Source organism: Bison bison, unplaced genomic scaffold (genome assembly GCF_000754665.1).
Source record: "Bison bison bison isolate TAMUID 2011002044 unplaced genomic scaffold, Bison_UMD1.0 scf7180017864249, whole genome shotgun sequence".
NCBI lineage: Eukaryota > Metazoa > Chordata > Mammalia > Artiodactyla > Bovidae > Bison > Bison bison.
The window spans coordinates 3,095,809-3,108,539 of NW_011494821.1; the positions used below are offsets into that span (position 1 = coordinate 3,095,809).

General features: G+C 46.8%; 2 protein-coding genes across 2 annotated transcripts; one reads left to right on the top strand and one right to left on the bottom strand.

Moving 5' to 3' along the window:
• Positions 1-435: 435 nt before the first annotated feature.
• On the top strand, positions 436-1,386 carry LOC104994059 (olfactory receptor-like protein DTMT). Its single transcript, XM_010847517.1, has one exon. It carries the CDS (start codon positions 436-438, stop codon positions 1,384-1,386), a length of 951 nt encoding a protein of 316 aa, XP_010845819.1.
• A 2,833-nt stretch (positions 1,387-4,219) lies between these two features.
• LOC104994060 (olfactory receptor 1L6-like) lies at positions 4,220-5,197 on the bottom strand. Its single transcript, XM_010847518.1, has one exon. The coding sequence runs from the start codon at positions 5,195-5,197 to the stop codon at positions 4,220-4,222; it is 978 nt and encodes a 325-aa protein (XP_010845820.1).
• Positions 5,198-12,731: the final 7,534 nt, after the last annotated feature.

Sequence of the window (12,731 nt, forward strand, 5' to 3'; positions counted from 1 at the left end):
TCATCACTACCACAAGCGCCATCATCTTACTCACCATCAGCATCATTCCTGAGTGGTGAAGATGGTGACTAATTTTCTGGTTGACATTATACTGTTTGTATCCCTAAGTGAGAGGCATACAGACTTATTCTACTTCCTGTCTACTTTCAGATCATGTTGCTCTGACCCCATCCACGGTTCTGTTATGGAACATTCATAGAGAATTTTGAAATTTGATTGAATTTGACCCATAATTTCATATGTGTTTGTTGTTTCCTTTACATAAATATTTATTTACATACTTGGGAGATTTCAAATAAAGTAGTAAACAACTGCTATGACTTATGGGCATTTAATGAAAATATTTTTGAAAGTTCTGCAACAAATATATATATATTTAGGCTTATACTTTCATACAGATTGTTCTTAATTTTCAAAAGGTAAACCAAAAGCAGCATGAAAATGGGAAACCAAACAGTCGTCTCAGATTTCCTCCTCCTGGGCCTGCCCATTAGACCTGATCAGCAAGACCTGTTCTATACTCTGTTCCTGGCCATGTATGTTACCACCGTCCTGGGGAACCTTCTCATCCTCGTCCTCATTTGCCTGGACCCCCACCTCCACACACCCATGTATTTGTTTCTCAGTAACCTGTCCTTCTCTGACCTCTGCTTCTCCTCTGTCACAATGCCCAAATTGTTACAGGACATGCAGAGCCACATCCCGTCCATCTCTTATGCTGGCTGCCTGACACAAATGTACTTCTTCCTGCTTTTTGCAGACCTGGAGAGCTTCCTCCTTGTGGCCATGGCCTATGACCGCTACGTGGCCATCTGCTTCCCCCTGCACTACACCGCCATCATGAGCCCCAGGCTCTGTCTCTCCCTGCTGGTGCTGTCCTGGGTGCTGACCATCTGCGTTTCTTTGTTGCACACCGTGCTCATGGCTCGGCTGTCTTTCTGTGCTGATAACGTGATCCCCCACTTCTTCTGTGACATGTCAGCCCTGCTAAAGTTGGCCTGCTCTGACATTCAGATAAATGAAACAGTGATTTTTATCTTGGGAGGGCTTGTCATTATTGTTCCATTCCTGTTGATATTTTCATCCTATGCACGAATCGTGTCCTCCATCCTCAAGGTCCGCTCTGCCAGGGGTATCCACAAAGCTTTCTCCACCTGTGGCTCCCACCTCTCCGTGGTATCTCTCTTCTATGGGACAATCATTGGCCTCTACCTTTGCCCTTCATCTAACAATTCTACTGTTAAAGAGACTGTCATGGCTGTGATGTACACTGTGGTGACCCCCATGCTGAACCCCTTCATCTACAGCCTGAGGAATCAAGACATAAAGGGAGCCCTGAGAAGAGTCTTTTCAAAATGGACAATTAGCTTTTTTTTCAACCAGTGACTTTAAAGATTAAAGGATGTTTTCAAACAGTAGGTGTAATACTGTTTAGTAGTAGTCTAAACAGCCTAGGTAGCACCCAAGCTTGGTGCTGCTGGTGCAGCGTCCATAGCACCCACAAGAAGAGTTTCCCCCAAATGCCATTACAGGCAGGTTACATTGTGCCTCTTGGGTTTGTCACTGAATCTTGATTGTGATGCATCGTGATGTGTAGTGGACACTCAATGACTATTATTCAATTTTGAATAAATACCACTGTATTTTGGTGTTTATTGCACTCAAGGAATATATTGTTGTTGTTTAGTTGTTAAGCTGTGTCTGACTCTTTGCAAGCCTGTGGACTGTAGCCCACCAGACTCCTCTGTCCAGTATAGTAGTTCCTAATTCTCTAAGAAACAAATCCAAATTTCTCAAACATTTCTGTACTTTTACTTCTGCCAAACATGTCTACTCCATGAAGGATATCTTCCAGTTTATTATGTATTACTCTTGTAACTTTATTCTCCAGGAGCATCATTTCCCCCCTTGCTAATCTATTCAGTTTTTAATTTCATTTTCAGGTGTTGATTGATTCATCCATTTAATGACCACATTCTAAAATTATCTCTGTTTCCTTTAACTGTACCAATCATTTGTCAGTTAATGGCAAGTTAATTACTTCTGACGTGTGCTGTGCTAAGTCGCTTCAGTTGTGTCCTACACTTTGCAACGCCAGGGACTGTAACCCTCTAGGCTTCTCTGTCCAAAGGATTCTTGGGGCAAAAATACTGAAGTGGATCTTGCAACCATGCCCTTCTCCAGGGGATCTTCCCAACCCAGGGACCAAACCTGAGTCTCTCAAGTCTCCTGCATTGGCAGGCAGGTTCTTTACCACTAGCACCACCTGGGAAGCCCTACTTCTTTTGGTACTATCTATATTTTTATTTTACTTGTAATTAAAAAATTTTAGAGTCTTTACTGAATTTGTTTCAATGTTGCTTCTTTTTTATATGTTTTTTTTTTTTTTTTCCTGGCCATGAGTCATGTGGGATGTTAGCTCCCTGACTAGGCATTGAACCCATACTCCCTGCATTGGAAGGCGAAGTCTTAACCATTGGACTGTCAGGGAAGTCCAAGGTAGTATCTATGTTTTAGATGAGAATTCGTCTTTTGAATTAAAATCATATGGATTGAACCACAGAGTTCTGTTATGAATTGTTTAATTTATAGACATTAAAGTGGTGGCTCACCTATTGCCCAAGGTAACACAAATAGAGACAGAAGGACTAAAGTCTATTTATGACTCTGAGGTAGATTTTTTCCTTTGGAATATTATGCTGAAATTATCTGGTGCTTTCTTTGTTTACTTCTTTTCTTACCAAGTATATTACGAGTGTCTGGTGCCTAACTCAGTGCCTTGAATCTGCTAGATATAGAGAATATATATCTATTGATTTGATTTGCATGCATTGATGTGTTTCTTGAAAAGAATTTATGTCTTAAAAGATCTCACCTTTAAAAAAGTGTTCCTAATAATGCCAACTTTTACTTCATTTCTTCTTAAAAAATTTTATTGATTTTGAAAATAATACATTCTTACCATGAAATAGCCAAACAAAGAAATAAGTAATAAAGTGGAATATGTGGGTCCTCCATTGTTCTTCACCCCCTCCATGATGGCAGTTAAAAGCTGGGGCATACTCTTCCAGTTATTTTCTATGCACAGACTAACTGTATATATTATAAATAAATAGGACTAAATTGTAGCTGCCATTTTCTCATTATCACTTAAAATATGTTCTGAATTCATCATTTCACGTAAGGACATATAACTCTTCTAGAAGCTATGTAATGTTTTGTTAAATTGATGTTATTTATCATAATTTATTTAAATAATCTATTCTTGGTGGACATTTGGGTTGTTTTCAGTTTTTTATTATTTTGAATAATGCTTCGATTTTATTTACTGGTTCACATGCTTTTTGTGGACTTATGCTGTGTTTCTGTGGACATATTTTCAGAAATGGGTATACTCAGTCAGAGGATATGAGCATTTTTAATTGGATAGAAACTGTCAAAACCACCTCCAAGGAATTCTTCTCAAGTAAACTCCTTCCAAAATTAAACAAGAGTGGTCATTTCTTTTTTATATTCTCAATGCTGAGTATTTTGCCTTCAGAATATTTGTTGTTATTGTTCAGTCACTCAGTTGTGTCCGACTCTGCGACCCCAAGGACTTACAGTCCATGGGATTCTCCAGGCCAGAATACTGGAGTGGGTAGCCTTTCCCTTCTCCAGGGGATCTTCCCAACCCAGGGATCGAACCCAGGTCTCCAACCCAGGTCTCCCACATTGCAGGCAGATTCTTTACCAGCTGAGCCACAAGGGAAGCCCCTCAGAATATTTATCTCTTTAAATAACTAGTTCTTTCCCAAAGTTTCTAGAAAAGGAGTCTGTAGGGATGTGGACTACATTGCAAGGCATCTTTAAAAAACCACTTAAAAAACCTTAAACCTTCTCTGTTTCTCCGATTTCTTCTCCACCCACAGGGTTGCTGCTGGTCACTCTCCCCCGCCCCCCGCCCTCTCCACAAGATTCATTTCCTCCTCAGCTGCTTGTTCCCCTTCCATTTTCCCAAAATTTAGAAGTAGACTCTATTTTAGACATTCAGGCAATACAGAAATGAATTTGGCTTATTGCTCTATCCCCATCCCCTTGAATAAACATCTTGTCCCGTTGGCTTCAGATCTAATTTTTAATTTAACAAGAAATAAGACATTGCGGGATTAAACGTTGCTCGGATTTTGGAAAGCTATAAAAAGGAGGGGGATGGGAGAGTGGAGTTCTGTAATCATTATTATTGAGATGCCAGTGAGTCCAGACCTGCCCTCACACCTCTTGGGGGTGCAGCCCTCCATCGGAGCCCCCTTTTTAGGGCGCCCTTGACTTCTTTGTTGCGCAGGCTGTAGATGAAAGGGTTCAGGGTCGGGGTAACCACCGCATAGACCACGCTGGCCAGGCGGTCGTAGCGGGCCGAGTAGGCAGACGACGGCCGGAAGTAGACGGAGAGGATGGAGCCGAAGAAGAGCGACACCGCCACCAGGTGGGCCCCGCAGGTGGAGAAGGCGCGGCGCCGGCCCCCTGCCGACCGCACCCCCAGCACCGCGACGAGGATGCGCGCGTAGGACAGGGCCACCAGGAGCAGCGGGGTCAGCACCACGGCCAGGCCCTCGGAGAAGATGGCCGTCTCCGCGGCCGACGTGTCCGAGGTGGCCAAGCTCAGCATCACTGTCATGTCGCAGAAGAAGTGGCGCACGGGGGTGGCGCGCGGGTAGGAGAGCTTGGAGATGAGCAGCGTGTGCAGCAGCGAGTGCAGGTGCGCCACGGCCCAGGACGCCCCCACCAGCGCCATGCAGCGCCCGGGGGTCATGACCGCTGCGTAGTGCAGGGGCCGGCACACGGCCGCCGCGCGGTCATAGGACATGGCCGCCAGCAGGTAGCTCTCGGTGATGCCCAGAGCCACGAAGAAGTACATCTGGGCAAAGCAGCCCCGGAAGGACACGGCCTGGCCCGGGTGGAGCAGGCCGGCCAGCAGCCTGGGGACCGTGACGGTGGTGAAGCAGACATCCACGAGGCTCAGGTGACCCAAGAAGTAATACATGGGGGAGCGGAGGGCCCCGTCGGACCTCACCAGCACCACCATGCTCAGGTTGCCCAGGGCATTGACCAGGTAGACGCCAAGGAAGAGGAGGAACAACAGCGGGTGGATGTCTGTGCCGTCCATCAGGCCGAGGAGGAGGAACTCTGGGCGGGAGGTGAGGTTGGCTAGAGCCATGGAGTGGCCGCCACGGTGGGGGCGCTGAGAGGAGAAAGGAGACAGCCCAACGTAAATTCTGGCACCCCTAGGTAGATTTCTGCATGTTTTAAAATATGAATATTTTTTAAAACTTATGCTTGCTAAAATGGTGTAGGGACCACACTGCTCATCCGATAATCCTAGAAATTTAGTCTCAGAGGGGTGTTCTGGGCACTGGGGGGTCTCAAGATTTGGAGTAGATCTGACCTGATTTTGAGTCCTGGATCTATCATTTAGGGCTCTCTGAGCCTCAGTTTCTTCTTCTTTAAGTGAGAAAAATATTAGTTGCTACTGCTACAGTTGTGAGGATGTACTTAATCACTCAGTCGTGTCCCACTTTTTGTCAGCCCCATGGACTGTAGCCCACCAGGCTCCTCTGTCCAAGGAATTTTCCAGGCAAGAATACTGAAGTGGGTTGCCATTCCCTTCTCCACAGTTGTGAGGATAGGGTGGGTAATAAATCTAAAATACTTGGCACAGTGCCCAGCACATAATAGGCATTAAAGACTGTCATCTATCATCTATCAAGTATCTATCTATCTACCATCTGTCTATCCAGGCTTCCCAGGTGGCTCAGTGGTAAAGAACCCGCCTGCCAATGCAGAAGATGTGGATTCTGTCCCTGGGTCAGGAAGATCCCTTGGAGAAGGAAATTGGCAATCCACTCTAGTATTCTTGCCTGGGAAATCCCTTGGACAGAGGGGCCTGGAGGACTACATATAGTCCATGGGGTCACAAAAGGGTCGGACATGAATCAGTGACTAAACAACAACACAACAACAACAACAATCTATGCATCTATATCTTCAATGACATCCTCATCATTAGCTTAGTAAAACCAGTAGTTAGGGGCAGAATTGAGACCCAGTCCATCTGAATACCAGTTGAAATTTTCTCACAAGACACCTTACTATGTTTGCCTTTCATGAATTCACCACATATTATTTGGCAGCTCAGGGAAGCTTTAGTTATTTAAGTATGTTTTTTCTTAATCTCATCTGAAACCTGCTTCCCTGTAACTTCCACAAGTGGCCCCAGTTTTGGCCGCTGGGGGCCACACACCAAATCTGCTTTCTCTGCCTCTTTTCACATCGTGTTCGAAGAAATCTGTTCGAGGTCCACTGAGTCTTCTTTTCTCCAGTCCAAACACCCTGGTGCCGTGGATCCTTCCTTATAGGACTCCGTTTCCAGGTCTTTTTCCGTTCTGGTTACCCTCTACATCGTCAGTGTTTTTGGACACAGTGCTCTAGCTGGAGTTGGGCTGTGTGGCACTCAACAGTTCAACAGCCCACCTCACGTGAGTTTATCAAGTGCTTGCTTTGGGTCAGGTGCTGTGTTGGTCTCTCGGACTATGAAGGTAGGTCAGTCTTTGTCCTTGACCTCCATGCATGCATCGTGTAAGAAGCAGTACTAACTATGAACAAAATAGGAATGATTTCCTCTACTTGGCTGATTCAAGGAAGATTCCAAAGTGAAGGGTTGAACTGGGGTTGGGAGAGTGAGTAGGAGATCATCAGACAGAGACTTGGGAATAGGAAGAGAATTTCAGGTAAGGGGAAGAGTGAACATGTGGCTTCTTCCCTGGAAGGCAGAGTGGAGTCGGGTGGGGAGGAAAATAGAACCCACGGTGAGAAGGCAGCAGGGGAGCATTGGGTTTGTCACCTGGAGGGCAGTGTGCCAGGTCTCAGGGCTGTCTGCAGAGTCTGTGGGCTGGTCCCCTTCCTGGCCAGAGGTCACTGGTCTTAGGGACAGATACACCGTTACCCATCTCTGCCCAGAGACTTCAGCGTGTTTCCTGTGGGCTGGAACAGCAGCCTTAGAGAGAGAGAAAGAGAGAGAAAGCCAGACCTATAAGGGCCCCAGGAATTCCTGGGCATGCTGTTTCCACCCATCTCTGCTGCCCTGCCAGTCTCCCCATTGCCCACTGGATATGGTGTGAACCACTCAGCCTGGCACCCAAAGCCTTCCAGCTGGGCTCCCAGGATTCCTCTCCAACCTCAGCTCTGGCTGCTTCCACATTATTCCCTTTCCCAACCCCAGCCAGCATGGTCTTGTCACTGTCTCTCTCTCTCTCTCTCTTTTTTTTTTAACAAATATATTTGCCACTTCCATCATTAAAAAAAATTATTTATTTACTTTTGGCTGTGCTGGGTCTTTGTAGCTGCATGGATTTTTCTCTGGTTGTGGCGGTGCACGGGCTTCTCATTGTGGTGGCTTCTCTTGTCATGGAGCACAGGCTCAGTAGTTGTGGCCCAGGGGTTAGTTGCCCCACAGCATGTGGGATCTTCCCAAATTAGGGATCGAACCTGTGGCTCCTGCATGGGCAGGCAGATTCTTTACCACTGCACCACCAGGGAAGCCCTTGTCGCTGTCTCTGGCTTACACCTTTCTCGCATGCCTTTCCTGCCATGGCTCCCTACCTGCTGCGCTCTTCCTACCCCACCCCAATACCCAGCCCCAGGTTCACCTCCTCCAGGAAGCCCTGCTTCCTTCCTTTTTTTTTAAAAATATGTATTTATTTCTTTTTGAAGTATAATTGCTTTACAATGTTTTAATTTCTGCTGTACAACAATGTGAATCAGCTATGTGTATACATATATCCCCTCCCTCTTGGGCCTGCCTCCCACCCCCCCATCCCACCCCCCGAGGTCATCACAGAGCACCAAGCTGAGCTCCCTGTGCTATAGGGAAGCTTCCCATTAGCTGTCTATTTCACACGTGCTGGTGTGTATATGCCAGTGCTCCTCTCTCAGCTCCCACCTCCTTTCTTGACTTCTTCAGCCCACATGAATTTCTCTCTCCTCCATCTCTTGTAACCCTCATTTGGAACATGGCCCTCATTTGCTGCTATTACAGTGACTTTTGCTGCTGTGATGCTCGTCTTCCCACTAGATGACAAGTTCTCTGAGGACAGATGTTTAGTTGTCTGCTATGCCTAATAGGAACAGACAACTAAATATCTGCCCTCAGAGAACTTGTTTGAACTGTCCCAGCAGCCAGGGAAGGCTACAGTGAGGAGGTGGCATTTGAGTAGGACAGACAAGTGTTCATCAAGAGAGGCAGAGATAGTGAAGATCTAAGAATGGGAATGCCAGCTCCCAGGTATCTGCAGCCCTAAATCTTATACGGAAAAGGTCACCTTTGTAGGAAATACTCAGATGCACCAAGACACAGAAGCACAAGTCTGATAAACCCAGACACACAGACATGCCAGAGACACACTCACCCCCACTAGGACATGTGAACACTCACATACATGTGTTTACAGGTAGGACAGACCCACACAGATGCACACACAGACCCATCCATAGATGTACATGCCACATACACCTGAAGAGTCAGACCCAGATACATACCTCCTCCAACTCCCACCAATGCCAGAGAAGCAAAGAGACCTCCATGGATCTTCCTGGGCACACTGAGACCCATGCAGAAATCTGCACACAAAACCAACAGCTTCTTCCTTCCTTTCTCTTGTCTCAGGTCTCCATCTGCCTTAACAGAGTGGGGAATGGTCGGTGGGCCCTAGGTCTCTCAGTTTGGGGAGTGTCTATCTAATTCCTTGACCCTGGTCTCTTGCTGGTCAACCCAGATTCTTCTTTGGATGACATCCCAAATAGCTTTCTCTGCAACGCCTGTTTTAACCCAAGATGTAGTCTTTCTAGGGCTTCCCAGGTGGCTCAGGCGTAAAGAATCTGCCCGCTAATTCAGGAGCTATAGGAGATGCAGGTTCAATCCCTGTATCGGGAAGATTCCCTGGAGGAGAAAATGGCAACCCACTCCAGTATTCTTGTCTGGAGAATCCCATGGACAGAGGAGCCTGGTGGGCTATAGTCCACAGGGTTGCAAAGAGTTGGACACAGCCAAGCACAACAACACGAACCCTTTCTATTCCAAGGTCTTCCTCTCCTCCTTTGCTTTCCTCCCCCAACTTCTCATTCATTCTTCTTTAATAATTTACACGGCAGTCTTACCTGCTGTACCTACTCTACACCAGGCAGTAAGCATTGAGAGCTAAGACATTCTCAAAGAGTTCAGGGATTTCCCTGATGGTCCAGTGGTTAGGAATCTGCCTTGCAAATGCAGGGGACATGGGTTCAATCCCTGGTTGGGGAACTAAGATCCCACATGCCGCAGGGAAACTAAACTTGCCTGCTGCAACTACTGAAGCCTGTTCTCTCTGGGACTGAGTCCACACACCACAACTAGAGAGTCCATGTACCACAATGAAAGATCCTGCATTGATGCGATGAAGATTCTGCAAGCTACAACTAAGACCCGAGGCAGCTAAATAAATATATATATATATATTTAAAAAGAGTTCACCTTCCTTCCTACCTCTGTATCAGCCAACTGGCAGTGATTCTAAGATATCATCTCCCCCAACACCCATGTCACAAACGGGAAGCAGGACCCAGAGAACACTGTCTGACTTCATTCAGCAATTTGGTGACAAAGCCAGGATGTGAATCTGGGGTTCGGAGCCTACCCAAGTTTTCATGCACTTTCCCATCCTGTCTGCCACACATTGGAGGCTATTTCTCATTTCCCTGTCACTCAGGCGTTCGGTTTACCCATTCGCCTTCCTGCCTTTGATTATTCCACTCTCTGCCAGCAAGTCTCCTGCCTGACCGCTCACCTGTGAACACATGTGGGCTCCACCCTTCACACCATATACCAGATGCTGCTCGGCTTCCAGCCGGGGAGATAAGGCAGGTATGCCCTGGAGAGGAAGAGCCACCTCAACAGCCTAAGGCCATGCAGGCTGGGAACAGAGGGGTCACTAAGTAGTTAACCAGGCAACTCCATGGAGAGCTATGGCCTCTGCACCCACAGGCCCCAGGAGGACCCTCTGTTCTCAGCCAGTATGGTGCCTTCTCTCCTGTCCTAGAGAGACTGAATGGTAGAGAAGGGATGCAAGGGTCTGAGAGCCCAGAACTGGGAAGACACCCCTCCATGTGGTAACACCTGTGTTGCCCCCGTGTCCCCAAAGGATACTATTGCTCCTCTATCTCCTCCTGAGGGGGTCCTGAGAGGGGCAGGGCTTGTCGACAACCACACAGCCAGAAGACCCTGGTCTCTTCTTTCTGGAAGTACCTATGCCGAGCTGCAACCATCACCCCTAAACCTGCCACCTCACTGTGATTCCTTTGCTCAGAAAAGAGTTCTTTCTTCTGATGCCATTGTGAGGAGAGTGGTGAAGTGGAGCTGAGGACTCTGATGCCCAGTGTCCCAGCATGGACCCCAGAACCTCTTCCCCAAGCCCCAGGGAGCAGCCCTAAAGGTCCCATCTAACCTGGAAGCCCAGGGAAGCAGGAAGGGCTGGAGGTGATGGCAGATTCACCCCAGGAAAGCAGACCATGGGACACTCGTGGAGCTGCTCCTGATGGACTGCAAGGATGCTGCTCTCTGTAAGCCCACAGTCCAGGTCAGAGATGCCAGGATCTCAGCCCTGACCGGCCGGTGCTGGGGCAAGATGATTCCCACTGCTTGTTCCAAAGCCCTTTGACTGTCTTGTCCTTCTCACTGGCCTGGCAAAGCAGCCCTCCTACATCTGGAGGGCCCAGACTAATTCCCAGGCTCATCAATTTCTCTCAAGGACAGTCTCTATCTTTATCTCTCTCTCACCTGCCCTTCCTCCACCTGGTGTACCTTTTAACACTTGGGGACTGATAGCCACATCTCAGGGGATGAGCCTCTTTAGCTTGACTGTTCATTCATTTGAAAATATTACTTGGGGACCGCGGGGTGCCGGCCCTGCTGGGCTCTGAAGAGAGTCAGAGAAGTCTTGGAGTGAGTGAGAAGCCCGCAGTGAGTCTCTTCTCCTCTCTTCATCTGTTTCCTCTTTGGTAAATGGAGAGAGATGAACTGGTAGAGTCTGACTTTCCCTTTCGTGTTGGAAGGTGGGACATTCTGAGATTGCACCCTGAATGGTTAACAGGCAGGTCGGAGAGAGATTTAGGCACAGGGGTAAAGAATGTGCCTGCCAATGCCAGAGATGCAAGGGATGCAGGTTCGATTCCTGGCTCCAGAAGATCCCCTGGAGAAGGGAATGGCTCCCACTCTTGTATTCTTGCCTGGAGAATCCCATGGACAGAGGAGCCTGCTGGGTCACAGTCCAAGGGGTTGCAAAGAGTCAGACACTGAACGACTCACATTTTCACTTTCATGCTAGTGACTGCATGTTTCATGCAGTGGACATGCCACAAGTTATTTAATCATTATGGTAATTTGGAACAAAAAGTAAGGGAGGTATGTCAATTTAAGTGTTACTTTCTTCCACGAAGCTTTCCTAAGATCCCAGAGAAAAAAATCCAGGGTCAAAAAGGTGAATATTTCTGTGGCTGCTGACAAATGTGGAGAAGAAAATCATCAAGCAAGCTTTTTTACTAATTACACAAGCCATCACCAATGGCTGAGTGTGTCTTCTCCTCACTGTGAAATGCTATTATGATTTTTAGTATTAGTTTTTCTTTTCTTGATTTTAGCTTCTGTGGAAAACAGAACTTTGTTTTCATTTCCTTTGGCTGTTAAATCCATGAGCTGTAATCATGGCTTTACCTGTTTCTGGTAGAGTGTAGCCAACTCTGAATCAGGGTCTTGGCCTCTCTTGGGCCTTGCATCTGAAAAGCAATAAGATGCACAAGAATACATTAGGACAGGAGGGGAGTTTAGAAACATGTCTATGTATTGCTGAGTCCCTTTGTTATGTACCTGAAACTATCCCCATATTGTTAATCTGTTAAACTCCAATACAAAATAAAAAGTTAAAAAAGAGACGTCTAATATTTGCATTTTTTCTTTAGTGTAAACCATTTAAAATAAGTTTTATTTTATATTCAGATCAGATCAGTCGCTCAGTCGTGTCCAACTCTTTGCAACCTCATGAATCGAAGCACACCAGGCCTCCCTGTCCATCACCAACTCCCGGAGTTCACTGAGACTCATCTCCATCGAGGCAGTGATGCCATCCAGCCATCTCATCCTCTGTCATCCCCTTCTCCTCCTGTCTCCAATCCCTCCCAGCATCAGAGTCTTTTCCAATGAGTCAACTCTTTGCATGAGGTGGCCAAAGTACTGGAGTTTCAGCTTCAGCATCATTCCTTCCAAAGAAATCCCAGGACTGATCTTCAGGATGGACTGGTTGGATCTCCTTGCAGTCCAAGGGACTCTCAAGAGTCTTCTCCAACACCACAGTTCAAAAGCATCAATTCTTCAGCGCTCAGCTTTCTTCACAGTCCAACTCTCACATCCATACATGACCACAGCAAAAACCATAGTCTTGACTAGACAAACCTTTGTTGGCAAAGTAATGTCTCTGCTTTTCAATATGCTATCTAGGTTGGTCATAACTTTCCTTCCAAGGAGTAAGCGTCTTTTAATTTCATGGCTGCAGTCACCATCTGCAGTGATTTTGGAGCCCAGAAAAATAAAGTCTGACACTGTTTCCACTGTTTCCCCATCTATTTCCCATGAAGTGGTGGGACCGGATGCCATGATCTTCGTTTTCTGA